The 22488-nt window shown below is 27.0% G+C and overlaps 2 protein-coding genes across 3 annotated transcripts; one reads left to right on the forward strand and one right to left on the reverse strand.

The window, feature by feature from the left end:
* The first annotated feature begins 155 nt into the window (after window positions 1-155).
* Window positions 156-6457, forward strand: LOC113555002 (endoplasmic reticulum aminopeptidase 2-like). The gene is made up of 17 exons (XM_026959245.1): window positions 156-279; window positions 359-673; window positions 745-933; window positions 992-1150; window positions 1218-1324; window positions 1392-1756; window positions 1822-1939; window positions 1995-2076; window positions 2829-2907; window positions 3006-3119; window positions 3210-3432; window positions 3533-3795; window positions 3872-4065; window positions 5463-5630; window positions 5718-5864; window positions 5952-6027; window positions 6129-6457. Exons 2-17 carry the CDS (start codon window positions 393-395, stop codon window positions 6333-6335), a joined length of 2772 nt encoding a protein of 923 aa, XP_026815046.1. The 5' UTR covers window positions 156-279; window positions 359-392; the 3' UTR covers window positions 6336-6457.
* On the reverse strand, window positions 6417-21863 carry LOC113555001 (fatty acid synthase-like). 2 transcript variants are annotated; one of them, XM_026959243.1, is made up of 28 exons: window positions 21478-21862; window positions 16121-16276; window positions 15669-16040; window positions 15373-15611; window positions 15071-15304; window positions 14696-15019; window positions 14391-14624; window positions 13571-13760; window positions 13282-13508; window positions 12741-13190; window positions 12575-12679; window positions 12383-12494; window positions 11167-11427; window positions 10752-11083; window positions 10522-10671; window positions 10050-10456; window positions 9796-9990; window positions 9689-9734; window positions 9420-9596; window positions 9168-9347; window positions 8875-9073; window positions 8632-8812; window positions 8200-8542; window positions 7876-8137; window positions 7500-7774; window positions 7229-7441; window positions 6684-6833; window positions 6417-6595 (listed from the first exon to the last, which is right to left on the reverse strand). In XM_026959243.1, exons 1-28 carry the CDS (start codon window positions 21620-21622, stop codon window positions 6482-6484), a joined length of 6273 nt encoding a protein of 2090 aa, XP_026815044.1. In that variant the 5' UTR covers window positions 21623-21862; the 3' UTR covers window positions 6417-6481. The 2 variants fall into 2 exon arrangements, with proteins under 2 accessions (XP_026815044.1, XP_026815045.1); XM_026959244.1 differs by lacking the exon at window positions 6417-6595 and having other exon boundaries at window positions 6795-6833; window positions 7225-7441; window positions 21478-21863.
* Window positions 21864-22488: the final 625 nt, after the last annotated feature.

The following is a 22488-nucleotide window of genomic DNA, read 5'->3' on the forward strand; positions in this document are numbered from 1 at the left end:
AATAAACCTTTATGAAGTGTTTTGTTATTTAATAAAATAGATGTATTTATGTAAATGAAATAAACATCCCGTTTAAGCATACCGAGGGACTTGATAAGGATGTAGTATATTATTATAACCTACCTAAATTCACACGTCCAATAATAAGCTTACCCCTCTTCTCGGTTATGACTGGTATTTAAATAAATACAGCGTGCTTATAGATTGACTTGGCTGAAACAGCTAGTATGGTAAAAATCATTTCAATGTTGATCGACGACAAACAACATTGACCACTAGGTTAGTTATAAATTGCATGCTCTTCATGACTTAGAATTTTTATCGAAGTAGATTTTTAAACTGTATTATGTTTTTATAGCTAATGTTTGACTTGTAGCTGTAGCTAGGTTGCTATGGCTCGCTGGTTTTTGGCTGCGTGCCTTTTAGTGACGTTCATTGCAGTACAGGGTTTGATAGTACCAAGGGGTTACCGTTTAGACTTACATCCATATCCAGGTGACGGTGTATTCAAAGGCAAAGTTCGCATTGACATCACCAATACAGGAAATCAGTCCGTAGATTCTGTTACACTAGACGTACACTCAACTCTCAATGTGGTCGATCGTGAGGTTAAAGTCACTCGTGTTCCGAATTTGGACTCGTCAGAAGAAGATGAAGTTTCGATGGAAGAAACGTATGTATAAAAAAAATAATTTTACTTTATTTTTGGAAACCACAACTGTAAAATGTTTAAATATTTTATAGTTCATTAACAGTCACGAAATTAGAAAAACGAAAGGACATACATAAGTTTCAAATTACAACAAAACAGAGCCTTAAGAAAGATGTTACGTATCAAGTGGAAATTTTATTCGACGGAACCCTAGGAAGTGATTCATCTAGTCCATTTTATCAATCAACGTATTCTAATTCAAAACATTCACAACTGAAGAAGTTAGTCCTTTAAACTTTTATCAATTATGGTATTTTTAATTTTTAAATATATTTTCAGATGGTATGTAGTAATGAATTTATTAAAAGGAGGAGGAGCGCATTATGTATTTCCTTGTTTCGAAAAACCTAATCTAAAAACTTGGATAGAGCTATCAGTTGCGCACAAAGGAGACTTTCATGTCCTAACAACTATGCCATTGGTTGATACAACAAATGTGTATGTATATTTTTCTTATACAACTGGTTAAAAAAAATGTTGACATATATATATGTATAACTTACAGGACTTCTGAAGGCGTATGGGTTCGAGATCATTTTTCTAGATCACCGCCAATGTCTGTCAATTCTTTGGCCATGTTCCAATCTGATTTTAAGCATCCACCAATGGGCGGTAAGTTGTAAACAAAATAGTAAAATTATAGAAATAAAAAAAAAATAATATTACAATTCATATGCAGATAACAATGGAGCTAAAGTTGGTGTGTGGGGTAAAGAAGATATTTTAAGATCGTTGAATACGGCACAAAAAATGCTTCCAGCAGTTCTAGTAAATTTGGAACTTTATATGTCTAGACCATATCCACTGCCAGAATTAAACTTAGTTGCACTCCCCGGTTACACTGATGATAAACCTATTGATGCATGGGGGTTACAAATGTTTAGAGAAGTAGATCTTTCTAAAAAACGCGATGATTTTTGGATAGCTCATCTTCTCGCTAAATATACATCATTACAATGGACTGATCATCTCACAACGCCACTATTTCCGACATCATTAACCCTAGCATTGTCAAAATTCTTAGCTGATAAGGTGGCATGGCAGGTAAAACTATTATACCTAAGCACTTACGAGGTTAAGAAAATTAATAATTGTGTTATTGATTTTAGTTAGAGAAACCAGTATTCAATTCATACGTAAGTGACATGTATGGAATGTATTTAGAATATGATAAACCTGGTTTTACAGAAATAAAATCACAAATGGAAGCTCTGAATGCAACAAAAAGTAAAATTAAATATTCAATTAATTGGTACAAATAACCAACTTTTTATGTTTTTAGTTCGCTTTGTATTAGGAATGCTCGAACACATATTTGGGCCTCATTCATTCCGACAAACAATCCAATATTTTATGTCTAGCAAGTATGTTTATAATTCAAATACTTAATTAAGTATTTTTAACCTTAACAATTGTTCTTTCGACAATACTCAAATAGTCAAACCTTACATTTCCAATAATGAATGTACAGACTTAAAAATTAAATTAATTATTTATAAATCACTTACTTATTAAATCTATTTGAAGTTATGGGTTGATAACTAGGGGGTGTGGCTAAAATATCCAATCTTTATAAAATTGAAGTATTTAAAAATATATCACTCAAAATAATTTCTAATTGTTATCTCTATCAATTATTTTTAATTTTACTTTTAGTAATGATTTTTACACGAAAAAAAATGGTCTATAAAGCTAAGACTTTTAATAATAAATTTCATATTATCACTCCATCTATAAAAAGCGTATACATCTTAACACTTTCAAAAAATCCTCGTTGTAGGTCAAAGACAACATAGTATCGTAACCTTCTTTAGTAATACATAATAGTTTATATAATTATATAATATGGTCATTTTGTAAATCTATATTAAAGTGTCACTAACAGATGGCTTTTTTAACCATGCTAGTTATGCGTGTTAAAATCAAAACACTGATAAAACATTTTTGTTGTAAATCTTAATTTAAAAACAATGATTTTTATAGCTAAAACGATTAAAATATTTAATTATTTATTTTGTAACATTACTAACATGTATGTATTCATGTTGAAATATATTTTGAATAAAAACTGTTGACGTTCATAAAATTATTAATAATATTTAAATATATTTTATAGAGAATATCATGCTTACTCTGAAACTGATTTTTGGAACAAGCTGTCTGATGGAGCATACCATGCTGGTGTATTAATCAGAGTATGTTATAAATTCAACTTAATATGTCAATTATTTACATATAAAATATAATATGTACCTATTTCAAATAAGATACAATTTATAATTTAATATTTCAGAATAAAAGTCCAGTTTCGATTGAACAAATTGTAAGGCCGTGGTTACAAGCTGATAGATTACCTGTGGTTACATTTAGGAGAAATTACATAAACACAACCGTTCAAGTTATGCAGGTAATATTTTTAATATTTTTTAGTTAATAATAACAAATATTGTATTTAAAGTAATTAAAATGCAATATAATATACATGTATGTCAATTAGGAACCATTTGTATTAAATGACGACGAGGATGATGTGTCATCCCCTGCAAAGAACACTAAAAATTATTTATGGTGGATTCCTAATATTGTTGTATCGCAAAATAATTTGACCGTACCAGTTAGAAATATAAGTTGGTTGAAACCAATAGCAAGTCAAGAGGTAGAAATGAAACAATATAATTTCACAAATAATCAATTCGTACTCTTCAATCCTGGGAGTTTAGGTAAATTATAATGATTTTGCAGTCGATGAAAATGTTTAAACGATTTTATTTACTGATTTTAAAATTTTGTCAAATTTTATTTGAAAAATAATTATTTTAGGACCATTTATTGTTAACTATGACCTAAAGAATTGGGAACTAATAGCTCAACATTCCAAACGTTTCCCAGTAAGCATTCGCCAACAGTTGTTACATGATTCGCTAACACTGGCTTTATCCGGTCGTTTGTGTTATGTATACGCATTCAATGTTAGCAAACTTATCGAGCAAGAGCCCGAGCCTGCTGTTTGGAAAACTTATTTTGGACTGGCCACGAGATTACGCACTAAGTTCCAAGGAACACCAGTGGCTCCTAAATATGATGTCAGTTATTATGACTCATTTATTATAAATATATATCTACATTTAAAATATGTAATATGATTTAATTCTTAAACAGATATACTTGAAAAAAATGTTGAAATCTGTGAACGCTGCGCTAGAACAGCCGGAAAGAGGAGAATCCAGTTGGAAGGCAAATTTCCGTGCAGAAAATAAACGTTTACTATGCGAAACAGGACATCCAACTTGTTTAACAGAAGCCCGGGATGTTCAATCGAGAACGAATACGTCAAATCCCGATGAGGACAAATTGTACGTTGAATTTTCTACTAATTTTTTGTTTTTTTTTTCGGGAGATTTACCTTTACATAGTTTTCATATTTTAACAAGCACATTTCTTTACGAAATGTTATAAAAAACATGACATTAAACAATAGAAATTTGTATTCTGATTATGATGATAATAGTATAATAATTTAATATTACTTATTGCATAAGTATAGTACTTTTTCACTAAAAACACAAATTATATGTATAATAAATTTAATTAGTAATAAGAAATATTTTAATAATTAATTAATTTTACAATTCGATGACTGACATAATTAATAATTGCATTTTACTGTATATTAGCATTTAGTAACTGTATAAACTTGAGGTTTAGGACCAAACTAGTGCAACGAATGAAAATAAAAATATAATTTTATCTGTACACTATTATATAAAAAATTAGTGAACCAACTAGAATGCTCATTGCTCATGGTTATGTGATTAATAAGGCTTGGAAGTTATAGGAGCTAAAACGAGTAAAATATGCACGAGAAAATGGTAAAAAAATAATCCCCTACATTGTTTCTATTGTTTCTAACACTGATCTATCTAACTTAGATTTTTTTCTTTCTTATCTGATTTAAAGCACCATTTCTTAAATTTTTAATTTGTTATGAATGTTATTAATATTGTATAGGTACTTGAGCTCTATCAGGTGTAAATTCAAATTAAAAATATTATACATCATATTAATTTATTTTATTTTTAAACATATTTTTTTCAAATTTAAAGTACTTATAATCGTCTCATAACCAGGGCCGGAAGTTTTAGGAGCTAAGATAGGCAAAATATACATACAAAATAGTAACAAAGCATGATAAAATGTTAAATATCCTATGAGAAATATCTTTTTAAATTAAAAATACTGAGAAATTTTAATTATGTACAATAAATTTACAAGTTAATAAATAATAGATTTACGATAAGTTAATTAAATAAATTATCGATGATAAGAAAAAATGTCGGTATATTAGTGTGACATTTAGATTAAATGCATATCACACGATTATTGCCAAATTAATATTTAACTACGATGATGACAATAAATACCTACATAAAATAATATTGAGTTTTGAGTTCAATATTATTTAAAATAATTACGTTAAGAAAAAAAATCGATTTTTGTTTTAGATAATACAAAATATGCTTAATAGGTATACGTATGAAAATCAATACATTTTTTCCATTAAATTTGACAAAATATACATTTTAATTTTCAAACTTACTATTACATAAATCGAAATTATAGTTTAGTATACTATAAATCAAGAGTATATAAAACAATATACAACTCCTACAACTTCCGAGCCCTAATAATCAATAATAATGAGTATGAATAAATTATGTATTTATTGTTTGTTACATTTTAATTATTATAGATTCTTAGATAATTACTTGTGTATACTTCTTGGATACGGAACACTGGACGAGTGGGAATTTGGGCTACATAGAATTATGTACTATCCAAAAAATAAGTCTCAAACAGAAAGATTGTTTATATTTAGATCATTAGCTAGCTGCCCTAAAAATGAAACAAAATTTGTCAGGTAACTTTTAATAATAGTGACATATTGAAACCAATATAAGCTAAATATAATTTAAATTTTATTCATATGTATATCTATACATAAAAGAATGTTGAATTTGACGTTAATGAGTGGAGACCATAAGTTTAGTGAGGAGGATATGTTAACAATGTTGACTGTTATGAGTACGGTATCATTGGGACACGAAACAATGTTCAAATTTATGATGAAAAACTTTGAATATCTAAGCACAAAGTAAATATAATAATTGTGATACATATATATGCAAATAATAGTATTTTTCAAAAACTAACATAAGAATTATAATATTGTGGTTTTTAGATTGGAAAAGACTGTATGGGAATATTTTGTTAAAACGTCATTTAACAATTTTAGAACTGAAGAAGGACTAAATAAGGTTTGTAATGTTTGTAGTGATTATCAAAATATAATTTTTTAAATAAAATAAAACACAAGTAATGAATTTAATTTCATTAATTAAATTCGTTTGTTTTATAGGCCACCGAGTTTTATCAAAGAAATAAACGACATTTTGTTTCTGTGGATGATATTATAAAAAATGCACTGGAGAAAGTTAGGATTCAAGTTGATTGGGTAAGGAAGCATCTTACACCCTTGGACGGGTGGCTCACGAATGCTTTACAAGAACCATGGAGACCACACGAGTTCCAATTCAGAGATGTGCCATCATTTGTCGTTGGATAAATCAATATATTTAACACTAATAAAAACTACATAGTATTAATTAAGTTATTTTTTTTCAATTTTAAAACATTTTAAGATGTGTATAATAATAAATGATTTTATATATTAATTTTATAACACAATATGTTACAAAATATTTTATTGAACTACCACTTAAACGATGCATTTTCATTTATAATAGCAGCAGCCTCCAAACTATTGATAAATTCGATATATGACGGCTTCTTAGAAATGTGCACTGTTAATTTTCCGCAATGGTTCTGTGAAAAAAAGTAAATACAAAACAATAAGATGGAAAAATTATACAAAGAAAATATATTCTTTATATATAAATAATTGTAAACATACTTTTTCGAAATTAATACAGGAGTCTAAAATATCCGAAGTAGAAGGTCTAGCAATGATCGTATTGGCTGCAAGTTGAGTATTATTGGGGGTGTAATCTTTTAATGCACTTAATTGGTTCATAAGCACATCTATCAAACTATTTATTTTTTTCTAGAAAAATTAATATAAATTAAATAAATTAAATGAATTGGTTAATTATAACAAACCAATTTCTCCATATATATTTAATATTCATAATGGTTTATAGATATTATATATAATTAACTACATTTTAACTTTTGTAGAACATTTTCAAGTCATCAGAAATAACAATTTTTTTTAAATGAAAGTACAAAATATGATTAAATTTCTTTTGTATAATATTTATATCATAATAAGTTTTATATGATAACAAACAATTTGTTTTAAATAAATAAATGGTATAAATTGTTTTTATTATTATTTTGATGATTGTGGATATATTAAATATATGTTTAAATTATACTACAAAGTCCTTTGAAGTATGGCCTTTTACGAGAGATTTTAACTCAGTAATATGTACTTACTTTTTCCTCTGAATTTCTACCCAATTGTTCAAAATCTACGTTATCTACAAGGTGTAAACGTTTTTTATTATCAAACGGACAGCCATCTAGTAATAAAAGATTGACGGTTTCACCAAATCCTTCCATTATTTTGGCAAGTTCGACAGCAATATTTCCACCCCATGTTTCACCAACGATTGTGAATGGTCCTTCCGCCTGAATTTGTCTCAAAGGCTATAAATAAATATAAGTACAATTATAAACTTTTAAAAATGTATTGTATAATAGTTACCCATAGTAAACCTAGCGCTGCATTTTCAACAGAGTTAATGTACGATGGAAATTTTGCACAAAAGACTGGATGCATAATTTGATTGATTAAAGGTTGTATCCGCGAAACTCCTAACCCAGGAATAATGAACACCGGTAATAAACTATTATTACCAGTATTCGGAAGACTTTTGGATGTACAACTTTCAAATCGTGGATATTCTGGTAAATCTATATTGAGGTCAAGTAATTCGTCGATGGTTTTAGGTAAATATTCTGAGATTGAATTAGAGTTTTCTAAATAAAATAAAATGTATGAAAACGTTATCAATAAACATACTATTAGAATGTATTTACGATTAAACATAGAGATTTAGTATTTTAGATCATAAACTAACCATGTTCAGATATTAACGGATCACTGAAAATAACTGAAATGGGTTTAGAATCAATTATAGACTCTACCAATTTATTCATATACTTTAATATGGTTTCTGGTTTTTGAACGGATTTATCACACTGTATGTTAATGCAATTAGAATGTGCGTCGTTTCTTGACTCACAAACTTCGTTTGCATCACTCTGCATGCATATGAAATGCTTTAAGCCTGGTAAAACGTTTCTGCAAGCTTTGTCAATGTTCTTTAATTTTGTGTCACTCTGAAATGTTTAATAATAAAATTAAAATAGATTTTCGTATATATTTATGTAGTCAAATATACCATTTCTATACAAAACAATGCCTCAATTTTTGAATACGATGTGAATTCCCGTAACAATATTTCCCCATCTTTTATAGTATTAAACCTTTCAGCCGAAGTCATAATAAACGAAACATCAGAATACTTTTGAATAAGTGAGTATATAGTTCTTTGGCTTCTTCTCATTATTGAATTAGTACCATTAATGATGAATATCAATTTTTTTACGTCTTGTTGTAGAAGCCAGTTAACTGTTTTAATCCATAAATTCGTCGCTGAACCAATAATTACGTATGCCATTTCTTTTTTAACAAAACTATGATCTGAATTATTTGTTTCGTTTATTTTTTCTGTATTATTGATACTAAATAAAACGAATAAAAAAAACTGTCAATACATTTATAAGAACTATGTTGAAAACAATTTCAATCATAATCAATATTTTGATCATACTTGTTAGTAGATATTGTATTGGTTTTTGGCATTTGTTCATACAATTTATTGACTATTTTATCCTTGATACCATTTTCCACAAGATGCTTGAGATGGTTTTTGGTTTCGACAGAAGAATTTACTATGCTTAATAAGCCTTGTACGCCATACAGTGAAATATTTTTTAAAAACATATACATACCTGTGCAAAATAAATTAAAATGTAGGTACTTTATTGTAATTATATTTAACTATTATTCTTACCAATTTCTGTATGAAAACTGATATCTTGTGATCCGATGTGTATAAATGAGCCATGCATTTTTATACATCGAAGAGAAGCCCACAGGAATTTGGTTGGTATAGCATTGATAACGATGTCGCATCCTTTCCCCTTTGTTAAACACCTTAGTTGTATTTCAAACTTGTTATTACTGAGATCTAGTATGTTGCCGCTACTCAACTATTAATTGTTGCAAGAATTCAACATTTTTCATTTATCTAAGTTTAAATGTTAAGTCGCTAAAACTACTTTTGAAGATTCTATTATTCATTACCTTTGGAAATAAACTTTTTAAAAAGTCAGATTGGTCATTATTATATGTAGTTACGTAGATCTTACAATTAAATCCTAGAGCAACTCTTATAAATGCTTGACTATCTAATGAACACCCATTATGTATAAGAATTGAATCTCCAAATTTGATACGCGCTTTAATTACCATACAATAATAAGCCTGTAATAATTTAAAAATAGGAATAATTTTAAATTGTATAGAAAATAAGTTCAAACTATTATTATTTATTACCATTGAGTAAGCTAATGGATATTTTACTGATTCTTCTAAGGTAAATTCAGAATCTACATGCCACTTCAAAATATCATCAATTTCATATCGCTTACTTTTAGTTTTATATTTTAAAATACCCATTACATTTTTTCCTTCATGGTCTATACCCGAGTATTGTGAACATACTTCATCTTCCTTTATTAACAATGCCATCATTAATAATATTATTATTAGTAATATAATATTTAGCAATACAATTCATTAAAATATTAATAAGTATTTATTACCAATCTATTTGTTTTAATAGAATCCATATACTTGATGGTTAATTCACTAAAAATAAATAAATGTTAAAAAAAATGAAAAACATTCAGTTTTTATTTTTTATACAAACCTTTCCTGATTAACATATTTTTGCAATTTATTAGCATTTAAATCTGTAGAGAGATTGTCTATACAAGGAAGTATACTATAACTTCCCCAGCTCTTATTTTTTAATATGTTTTGCCTTAACCCTTTAAATATTTGTTCCCTAAAGAAGGTTTTGGTTAAATCAAACAATTGTTCGCCATCATAAAGTATGACATATCTAAAAATGAAAACAATGGTAAATTTGAAATCACTTTTTTATTTTAAATATATATTTACCTAAAGCTAATCGCAGATTTGATATTTTCAATTTTTTGCACCACTTGCAAAGAATTTTTTGAATCAATTTTAATCAAAACTATTGGTGAAACGTTACTAGATAACGACTTAAGTCCTTGTTCTATGTTATCGGTCCATGAGCTATTTTTAGTACTAACTTCTAAAATTTTGTTCGGTAATTTTACTATTCGTGTTATTAGACGATAAATAGAACCATTATGCTCATATTGAACAATTGTGGTATATGTATCATCAACCGTTAAATTCTTTATCAAAACAAATACTTTTCCTGTGCATTTTTTAATATCTTTATTTAATTTCTCGTTTAAATGCTCAGTTACCAAAAGTAGTACATGATTTGATTCTAAATCTGTTACTTGAAAATTTGAATATTCTTCAACATCTGCCTAATACACAAACAATGCAATAAATATCTTAGGTTATTATAATATAACTAAAAGTAAGTTACAACCTTTAAAAATGGTTGTATTTCAAAAAGTCTTTTAAATGATTCCACAAATATAGCATCATTAATTTTTAATTTTGTTTTCAACTTAGACGACGAAAGATTGACTGTATTTTTTACTAGTTGCATACAAATGCTTAAAAACTGCACGAAATTCTAAACAAATAAATAGTACCAATAATAAAAAATCTTTTTTATGATTACAATTATTATAAATAATAATCAATAAAAATTACTTGAACTTTTGGATTAGGTTGTTCGATAAGCTGAACTTTTTGAACATTCAAATTTATAGACTTTGGTTCAATTGTTGGAAATGTGGAAGTCTTTAAAGTTTCAATTTCTATGCCGGGTCCTCTAATAACATTAGTTCGAGTATCAAATGTAATATAAATCAATGATCCGGGGCTAATATTTTTGATTATTTCTTTATCGATAACTAAACTTCTAAACCAAGATGGAAGTAAAGGTAAGTGATGTGATTGAAAATCAGCAAACATTTTTAACTGCATCATTGAGTTGAGATTGATGTTAAGATCGTTTTTCCAAAATATGATTGCCAGGAAACCTAAAAACTTATAAATAATGTAGTAATGCAAGTATTGTGATTTGTTAATAGGTACCTATTATGTATTTTATAAAATACAATACCTTTATCGTGAATAAGAATTCTTTGAATATTACTGTAAGGAGTTGAGATATGGATATTATTTTCATAAAATACTCTATATATTTCAGTATCGGATATCCATTCATTTTCAATATTAATTTCATAATCTGTTGGTGGTTCTGGGCTAATAAGATGGTTACTGTCATCCATGTACACCAGTCCAGATAATAATACGTTCTGAGACTCAGTTACTTCAAAAGAACCCGATCCTGGTTGAATTTGTGTATAGAAACCAGTGGACTCTAAAATAATATTTAATTTTATAATAAATTTGGTGAATAGCATGTTTAAGAAGTAGTATTTAGGCATTTCACACGATTGACATTTAAATTTGATCTGTGTCAAAGTGTGAGAATTAATTAAACATTAGTGTGTGTAAACCGTTACAGTGACAAAATACGAATTCCTGGGACTATGATAATAATCAAAATAAATAACGCAGAAAAATAAAATCTGTTGAAACACAGATTAGTTTTATTTTTTATGACATTCGTTCTTAGTTTATTGACTCCATCATAGCTCGGATAAAATTTATACACAAACTACTTGAGAACATACAATTTATGATTTTGAATAATAAAAATCGGATGGAGATAAATCGTTATTAATTATTATAAGTTGTAATGCTATCAAAATTTTAATTACAATCTGCACTAATAAAAAGTTTTGTGATAACATACATTTTTTTATTTTCAGTACATAAATTTTTGAATAATTTTGTAATAATTTTTTATATCTAGTGATTATAAAATTTTAATTTCAAAATAATTTTTAAAATTTGACGATTTTGATGAATTGATTTTAAAATGCTTAAAAGAAAAAAATATGAGTGTATTTTCGACATTTTTAAATAAAATAAGGATAAGAACCTATGAGAAAACTAGCATTTAATTAATAGGCAATAATAGAAATGAAAAAAAACTATAGGTACATATTATTGTAAGATTAATATAAATTAATCACTCCAATCAGAATCTGATGGAGTATACTTTATAATTTAAAAGTACGGAAAAACTAGTTACAAACTATTAAAATATAAAAATATTTGAGTATAGAACTTTATTTATTAAAGTCAAAAACATTTTAATTATGCTAGCGGATTGTTTTGGTATTTAAAATATATAACTATAAAAATAGTTTTTATAATAAACTAATATTATGATATATAATGTAATACAATATAAAGATAGTATTTACCTTCTGCAGTAGAAATTAGAGGCGTATGAACCAAAACGTTTTCAAATATTGTTTGGTATGATTTATTTAAGATTGCTGATTGTTTATTTTCTAGAGATTTCAACACTTCTATCTAGAACAATAAAATAAATTTACTAAATTATTAATAAATTATTTATTATTATTATATATATATATATATCATAAACATACGATGAAAAATGAGAAAGGCACCACAACTGCATCATTGACTTTATGTCCTAAGAGATGTCTCAATGTTTTATCCCGTAGGCAAAGTTGTACATAACCTGAATTTGACTAAAAACCATGATACATATGAATAATAAATTATATTAAATTGTGTATAATTAAAACTTACATTGCTATAATGTGTGTTAATTGGCCAAGTTTCATCATGATTCCAAGATACAAGAGGAGCTAAGCTCGGGGTTCCTCTTGAAACAGGATACTCTGGTGGAGGGTAAATTATATCCAAATTAAAGTGAAGACCGCTAGAATAGAGTTCACCAAGTGTTGTTAGAAAATGTTTTAATGGACTTTTACTTCCTCGTTTTGCTACAGAGACAACTTTGCATGAACTATCTAAGGACGATTTCAATATTCCTTGAAATAGTCCGTGAGGAGCTATTTCTATTACTATAACATTTTTAGGTATTTTTTTAATTGCTTCGGAGAAATAAACAGTTTTTTTAAAATTATTTGCATGATATTCTCCAGAGCACCACTGTGCTAAATCACTATCCCAGTTTTTTTCAGGCACTGAAGTTGATATCCATTTTGACGATCGTTTCTTTGGATTTGGCACTGCCTGAAAATAATTAAATGTATGTGGTAAATTGCAATTACCTATATAATAATTATAAATATATTAAATATTATTTCATTAAATATAAATTTACTTTTTCAATAAATTTCTGAACAAATTCAGCTTGTCGTTCAACCATTCTTGAATGATATGCAATACCATTTGAATTTACAGTCCTAACAAAAACATTCTGTTTTTTCAGAGTTTCGATGTAATTTTCCATATCATTTAATGGGCCACATAAAGTAACGTTATCCTCAGAATTGTGGCATCCTATATCAATACTAGATGGCAGATCTGGTATATTTTGATAATTTAAGCCTAGAAGAATCAAATTGATAAAATATTTTCTTACCATATATTATTTTATAAATCACACTTACCTACCGCTGCCATAAGGCCTTTTTCTGGCTTTAAGAATTCAGATACCTTGCCTCTAGAATATGCTGCCATTAAAGTTTCATATACATTGAAACACCCATCAGCGTAACCACATCCATTTTCACCCAATGAATGCCCAAACATAAAATCGGGGTGAATACCAAGTTTTGTTAACAAATCTACAAATGCGATCTAAAAAACACCAATTAATTTCAAACAGTAGTTATTTATTTATAATTATTATAAAATCATATATCAATAATGATATAAAAATGTTTTTTTTTTTTTTATAATGATAAATTCTATAACCATTAAAGGTTTAATTTCAGAATTTTTTAGGGAATACAAAAAAATTTACCAATGAATGGATCTTAAATAGATACACTTTAAGAAAAACTACTTCAAGTTTAAAAATTGTTATTAAACTTTTTTAAAATGTAATCATTGGTCGGGTTTTCAAAAACTAGAGTTGAATGTCAGAATGTATGAATATAATGTATACATACATTTATAGGCAATAAAAAAGATAAAACGATTATATTAATATATTTTTTAAAATTAAAAATCATAAAATAAAAGTAAATTCAGAAGATACTTTAGAATGGATAAATTTATAATGTTCAACAAATATAATACCTAACTAAAGAGATTATAAATTTAAAAATAATCATTTATCAATGAACATTTCTAAGATTATCAAAGTGTTTTTATTCATGTTAAAAACCATTAAATAATAAATTTAAAAAAAATCATCTATATGGGAAATAAATGCACATCTTTACAACCTGAAAATAACGCTTCTGAACAGTTAATTTCACTTACATGCATTGTAGCTATTGCTAAGAATGAAATAATTGGTTTTTGTTCAAGAATTTCAGGATCTGGATTTGTCAAAATGTCAAAAATATCATAACCAATAGGTCGAATGTATTTATCACATCGTCTAACACTATCAGCAAAGCATGGTATTTCCATTAGATCTGATGCCATTCCAGGCCACTGAGATCCCATACCAGCAAAAACAAACCATACTGGACGATTAAATTCCACTATTTCCTAAAACAAAAATACAACATTTATACTGTGCCTAAAATTAAATAATCTTTCTGAATGTGTAATGTACTTACTTGTACGCCAAATGTTGGTGAAGCTTCTGAGTTAAGTATTGCATAACCTCTATGAAAATGACCATTTAAATTTTCACTAAATGCATTTTGAATAAGTCCTAAATATTCGTCATCTCTAGGTAAAGATTTAACTCTATCTATTGCTTCAGACAGGCCTTTTTCTGTTCTTGACGACAATATTACTAATCTTTGACTAGGTCCTAGTTGCGAATATGACTTAGGTTTGGGATTTTGTTTAAGTAAAACATGGCCAATAGAAGATGGCATTCCCAAAGTTGTTGTGGCAACAATAGTTCCTTCTAACTTTGTAGGTTCCGTGACCACCTATTAAAAATTATTTAGAAGTTTACATATATTGTATTAGATAAATTTTACCTTCATTTTTCCTTTCTTCAAAGCTTCAATTTTATTATTTGGTAACTCATAATTGATATTAGGTGGAATAATACCAGAATCTAACGCTATTAATGCTTTTACAATTGCTATCAAACTCGATGCACCTTCGGTATGTCCTAAGTTACTTTTTATTGATCCAATTAGTAAGGGAGAGATCCTTTGATTTTCACAGAAAATTTCAGATGATACATTCAGCTCTTTTTCTTCATAATACTAAAAAACATTTTATATTTAAGATAATCAATTTACTTAATATATTTAAAAAATGAATATCCTATTACTTTGCAAGCAGATCCATCAGATTCTAAATAACAAATATTTGCTGGTGAAACTTTACAATCTTCATAAAATGATTTGAAAAAGTCTCTGAACGAATCTTCAGATGGTCGTATAAAGTTTATTGCTTTTTCCATGCAAATACTAGCATCGCAATGGAGAATAGTACCATAAGAACGTAATGCATCAGTAGACCTTTGTAGTAGAAGTACAACAACACCTTCGCTTCGACCGTATCCACTAGCTGTAAAAACAATTTTAATATTTAACAAAAATTAAAATTAAAATTATAAATGCATACCATTTTCGTCAAATGACTTGCAAATTCCATCAGGACTAAGTTTATCTAATCCAATCCAATGTTTTGCCATATCTGGATGCCAAATAATATTGGTTACGCCAACCAAAGCTGCTTTAATCCTGCCTTTAGCTACATCCTCAGCAGCTTGTTTTAAAATTTCTATACCACCAATCCAGGATGAATCAATTGTATAACTGGGTCCTTGTAAGTTAAATATGTTAGAAACTCTATTTGCCAAAAGAGCTCTCACATGTGCAAGAAGCCAAAATGGAGTAGTTAATTTCTCATCACATCCAATCGCTTCACTATCACTGACACATGAAGCCGTGTAGACAGAAGTTTTTGATTCGTAGAAATGTTTCGGATTCAGTCCTCATCGGGGAATTAGATAAACCAAAAAAGATTAATACCATATGGAAATTAATTTTATATTTATTTTGAACTTAAAATACCTGCATCAATTATTGCTTCATAAACTCTCTCCAACATACATCTTGTCAAAGGATCCAATGTTCTTACAATTCGTGAATTAATTCCCATAAAAGTATCATCAAATTTTTGAAGTACACTTATTTTTCCCGTGGCTGCTGGAACTCCTGGCCATTCATCTAAAATTATATAATTTTAAATTTCAATAAATATTATTAAATCATTTGTACATAACTTACATAATTTGTACTAAATTTTTATATTGATAAATTATGATAATATGTTATTATATTATTAAGTGCTGAGAAATAAATTAAGCATATTTAAATATTGATATTAACTGATAACTTATAATTATAATAATATATTAAATTAAGTATTTACATTTGTATTATTCTTTATTTTATAATCAAAAATATAGTACGATATAAATGATATAATAATAGTTAATTATACTATAATTATTATAGGATATCACATGATAATTAATAATGAAAAAATAGGATACTTATAAGCAATAGATATCATAATTAAAGCTTAAATATAGTATTAAACGATACAAAAATAGAAACAGTTCATAATTTTACAGATCTAGGAAACAATATTGCAATTATGAAATAAGTGTGGAGGAAATAATCTGTAGGATAGCGCAAGCAGAGCAAGTTTTAAACACATTTTCACCACAAAAGCAATAAGTTTAAACTCTCAGTGATCTTTCGTCTAAATTTTGATGTGGCGCCTGGAGTAATAACTTTGATAATTCTTCATATGAAAATAAACCAAAATCGAAAGTAGTAATACCATTAAACAGTAATGCTAGAATTTTTAAAATTTCATAAACAAAAAGAATAAGGAAAAAAAATATCAATGGAAATAAATAAGCCAAAAACAATATAAAGAGAAGGAAGATAAGAGGATTGGATATATATAATAAGGAATATTACTAGTATAACGATAATAATTTATAAAAATAATGCATAGAGAGATAGGATTGGAAACAAGAACGACAATGTCCATCAACCAAGTGATAGAGTATACTGTAATAAATACATAATGCACAGATTCTTAAGAAACTATGAATGATATAAGAAATATATAATTTAATCAATTCTAAAATTAGAATTGAAAACAGCTATATAGATGTTGGAATCAATGCCATGTAATCTTAATCAAATATTTCAAACAAAAGCAATTAGGTACACCAGTATACAGTTACCTTTTACCTACATAGTACTAATAAATGATACTTTTTTGGAATTATTGTTAAAATATTCCATTATTCCATAGCTGATAATCAGCCTACGTCAGTGGGATATATAGAAATTAGGACATATATCAATTGTGCCAAAAATCCTGGGTAAAGAAAAAAAATTATGAGATTCTAAAAGTTTATACATCAACTGCTCTAGACGATATTGAGGTCCAAAAAAGGTTATACATTAATTGCGCTGGCGATACTGAAGTTACTACAAATGCCTGTGAGTCGTTTCACTTAGCATTCGGAAAATATTTTTACTCAGCACACCCAAATATTTTTGTATTTTTTGAAGTTTTAAAACTTATACAAGTACATCAAAATTAATAGTATTTAAAAAGAAAATAAGATACAAAATAGTAAATAAAAATAACAAAAAAACGAACATTGATGATCATATTTCAAGATATAAAAACAGTAATATATTTCAATTTGCGAAGTAGGTAAGTCATCATTACAAAAAATGAAATTACAATTACACTTTTTGACAATTTATTCTATAATATGTATTTTAATATTTTATGATTTTTAAAATAACACTTTATTTTATATGTTTGATTGTATTTAAGACTTAATAATTAATTTATTATGTACTTTTTAAATTAAAATAAGAATATATCTAATAATATTATAGTATCTATGTAATTATTATAACATAATATTTTCCTGGTGCAATCGATGTATACCAAATTAATTTGTGATAAATTTACCCGCGCAAAAGATGTATAGATTTCAAGTAGTCTAGAAAAATCGGCACAATTGACAAACACTGAGAAATTAATTTATATTAATTCCCCCTCCTATATACGCCACGGCCCTATATATCATTTTAATACAAGACTTAAACAATATGTTGATATAATTATTAATTTCTCCTTATTATTCAACTGTGTTTAGTACCATAGGCGTGCGCAGACCTAAATTTCGGGGGTGCCTACAATTTTTTCGGGCCTTTTTCTTAATCCGGGCCCTCTCTTAACAAGACATATACATATTTTAATAAATCATAATGCACGAATAAACATTACTTACATTATATCACATATCAATCAGTGGTATTACTAGTACCAACTACCAAGCAATGAAGTAATATAATATTTCATTAGATATAGTTGAATCTAAAATCTATTTTTAAGATAATTGCAATATTTATTTATTATTTTTACTTTTGAAGTCAATAATATCTAGCTGTTATAATCATAATAAGTTTTAAGTTTTATCATGCAAATTTAAAATATTTTATGTTGTATTATTTTTTTTATCCCGAAATATAATTTTTTTTTTACGACATATTTTAGAAAAATTACCATGTTTATTCTAGTAAAATTAGTTAAAATACGGACCAATATAATATATGCTATAGGACTTAAATTTTAGGGCCCCGATTACATATCGGGTGGTGCCCAGGCACACCTGGAACTCCCCGTACGCACGTTTATGTTTAGTACCAAAAATGCAATTATTAGAGATAATGTCATACACTATAATGTAAATTCGTAAAATTTTGTACGTTGTTTTTGGTTGTGAATTGGTAATTGGTAATTTTTTTTTTTTTTGAGGAGAGGGAATTACTTGGTGTAACTTAAGCTAATATTTGAAATTTTCACAAATATCAATTTATATTTATAGACTTTAAAATTTAAAAATTGTTTTTAGTTTTTTTTTTCTTATAGATGTAGCGGTACATTCAAATTGCATGTCAACTCTTAGAGAGATCTGTCCAAATTACATGCTGTGTACCTATAACTTTATCTTTATTTATTTTGCACTTATGTGTAAAACTTAACTTTTATTATAGCATCTATATAATTTTGTTGGTTCGTGGTATGACACTCTTATATAGCGTTAATGAAACCTTTGTGTTTTTTCTTTTAGATAAAGGAATTTTAGTTTTTACTTTATACTTGGAATTATTTTTTCTAATTACAATAAGAATTTAGTATTTACAGAAAAAAAAGCTAAATAATGACTAAATAGTAAATAATTAATTCAAAATTTAAACACAAAACGATAATAAATAATAAATGTATAAAACACATATTAGAATTCAAGAAAATATAATAATAACATCAAATGTTTATTTATTACATTCAGGACTAGGATTTTATAAGTTTTGCTAATATTGTTATTTAATACTACGAATTATACGTATCTAATTATATTACGTTGTATTGACTATTGGTTCATTGTTATAGATGTATGCGTGACACGGCCTTATAACGGAACGGAGGGCTACGTTGCGCGGGCATGTCAATACGTAATATTGTCATTACGAAAAATTTTTTTTCATTCTAATATATGATTCTACTTCAAACAATACCGACGATTACCTCGATTTGCATTCTGACAAAATATTCTTTTTTTCCAAAACATGTGCGAGGGATCTATCAAGGTAAATTTTTAAAATTGTATTTGGTTAATTAAATATTTAAGTTAAAAGATTTTCAATTTTTTTTAATTTTTACAATATTTATTGAAATTCAAAATTCAGATTAAAAAAATTAAAAATATTGCTCGATCGTGTTCCCTAGTACAGTAGCGTATATAAGGGTGGGTTTAGGAGGGGTTCGTCCTCCCCCCTCTCCGAAATGTATGGTTATTACGGGTATTGATTTTGATTGTATAATTAATTGGAATTTAAAAATGAACATCTTTTTTTAACACCCCCTGAAATTAATTTCTATATACGCTACTGCCCTCGTACATATTAAGGAGAATTCGAATATTTTTCAAAATGAAAATCTCGATAATTCTATAATTGTCGATATGTATTGTTGGAATTAGAAACAGTAGTTTTTAACAAAAAACCATGTGGTTGCGAGGCCACTAGATAGCAGACTGTCTACACTAAAAATCGTTTTTTGTATGCAATGATTTATTATTGGATTCTAATTTAACATGTATGTCGTTACATTGACATACTCTCCAATGACGAGGTACACTCTAAAGTCTATACCTGTGTTGACAGTGTTTCCCAAAAGGTGTGCGTTAAATTCGAAAGGTGTGCCGCGACAATTTGAACTTTTTTTTAAAAAAAACATTATAAAATGATTCTAGACTCTAGATCTATGTGTAGACCTATACTTTCACGCTTTTACAAGTTTGTATACTAGTTGTATTTTCTTTCAATTCGTCTTAAATAAATATGTACATATACTTTTATATATGGTATAAGTTATAACTTATAATGTAATATAATTTAATATACCTGTAAATTCTTATTTATTTAAATTTATTAATATGATTCACGAACTCATTAATTGTATTGTATAGTATACAATATATGCATAGTATTAATATGTACTAAAAGCAAAGAAAAATAATTTTAATGATATAATATAATACTCTAATCTATTATTATTCTTGTCTATCGGTACATTAATTTATATATAAATGTAAGTATATTAATTAGTGGTTAATGATTATATATTTGTTTTTTTGTATGTTGAAAAAAAATATTTTTTCTTAAATTACAATAACAATAAGCGACTATTTTTTTTATAGTATAGTTATGTTTTGTACGAGTACAGTATCATTAACGGTATTGTATACAAGAAAGAAAAAAAATGGAAAAAAACATGATTGAAATATGCTTTAGATTGAAAGTATTTATTATTTATTTCAAGTTAATAATACATTTTTTTAAGTATTCTAATCTTAAAACATTTTTATAATTTGAATCGCTTTTGAGTAATATAATAAATACATCATATTTTAAACCTTTTAAAGTCATTTAAATCTGGAATCAAGTTATCAGTGTTATCACTTATTATTGGTAATTCAGTTTCAAAGCGGATGTAATTGTATTGCATGTTTTCTAAAAATGGGCTTCGAATCCAACTTAAATTCACATTTTCGAAAGAATAATTTTTATCCTCCTAATTACACAAGTGATTCACAAATCATAACTATACTCGAATAAATTATAATGATTGTTCAATTTATTATTATTAATTTATCAGAATGCCTAATTATTTATATAAAAAAAATTAATTAAAAGTAAGTATAACTATTAAAATTAAATAAATAATTGAATTTTATTCACTTGTCAATTTATTATTTCAATATTTTCTTAAATTACTATTTGTAAATAGTTAAAATTGTATGCTTTTGGGTTAAACTCACCTTTATTCCATCTACAATCATATTCGGTTACCATGTTCACTTTATTGTTCAAATTTCTTCTTAGTTCGTCCATGTTTTCTGACATGGGAAATTTGCCACCCACGCCAGATATGACGACTTCGAAAACATTTTCCTTATCTTCCATATTACGAACTCGAAGAGTAAGTTATATGAATAGCGAAAATTATTTTTGTAATGTATATATAATAAACGAAACCGAATGCACTACACCAAGCTGGAACAACCGACGTGCACGAAAGACCGAATAAAAAAAAAACCGACTAGGTACGCTAGATTCGTAATTCGATGAGGTGTATCTGATTATCGATACAATCGAATAAATTCATTACAATCGTTAGATTTTGACACTCCGACGTTCGACTTTGTAAGTAGACTTTAATTTCAAACCTATACACAAAAACCGATTGTTTCTAAATTATGTATTCCTACATTTAAAAGGTCAGGGACAAATGATAATTAGATTGCATGACAGAATGTGCCACTATTAGTGAAAAAAAAATCATAAATAAATAGAAGCGTTCAAAATGAATATATGTGATACATAATTAATTTCTCTTTTAATTAAAACACAATTCGTTTTATATAATATTATTACGTAAGGTGGATCTCGTTGTTACACGATACAATATACCTATAATTTTTACCTATAAATTTAAAATATACACCCATGAGCCCATGACATTAAAACGGGTTTGAAAATAATCTACAAAAAAAGTATATTTCTATTCTCTATTCATATGATTACTATCGTATGTTTAAGCAACTGCATTATCGTTAGATGATATATAAAGGCGCATTTTTTTACTTATACCGCAGCAAAGCTACAGTGTTGAACTTATCGTGTCTCCAACAGTCAACCATACAATTACAATAATAAAATTGACAGACAATAGTAAAAGAAGAAATCATCTCAATACGTCTATATATACGACGCATGACGTATTTATATCCTGCTTAAAAAACCGCCCATTATACATTCACTATTGAGTT

The sequence above is a fragment of the Rhopalosiphum maidis genome, chromosome 2 (genome assembly GCF_003676215.2).
Source record: "Rhopalosiphum maidis isolate BTI-1 chromosome 2, ASM367621v3, whole genome shotgun sequence".
Classification (NCBI taxonomy): domain Eukaryota; kingdom Metazoa; phylum Arthropoda; class Insecta; order Hemiptera; family Aphididae; genus Rhopalosiphum; species Rhopalosiphum maidis.

Coding starts and splice junctions, on each gene's coding strand:
- LOC113555002 (XM_026959245.1), top strand. CDS start 393: ATGGCTCGCTGGTTTTTGGCTGCGTGCCTTTTAGTGACGTTCATTGCA. Junction 1,757..1,821: donor CTGATAAGGTGGCATGGCAG/GTAAAACTATTA, acceptor TATTGATTTTAG/TTAGAGAAACCAGTATTCAA. Junction 3,120..3,209: donor CAACCGTTCAAGTTATGCAG/GTAATATTTTTA, acceptor TATGTCAATTAG/GAACCATTTGTATTAAATGA.
- LOC113555001 (XM_026959243.1), bottom strand. CDS start 21,622: ATGGAAGATAAGGAAAATGTTTTCGAAGTCGTCATATCTGGCGTGGGT. Junction 15,305..15,372: donor CTGATGGATCTGCTTGCAAA/GTAATAGGATAT, acceptor AATGTTTTTTAG/TATTATGAAGAAAAAGAGCT. Junction 6,834..7,228: donor GTAGAAATTCAGAGGAAAAA/GTAAGTACATAT, acceptor TAATTTTTCTAG/AAAAAAATAAATAGTTTGAT.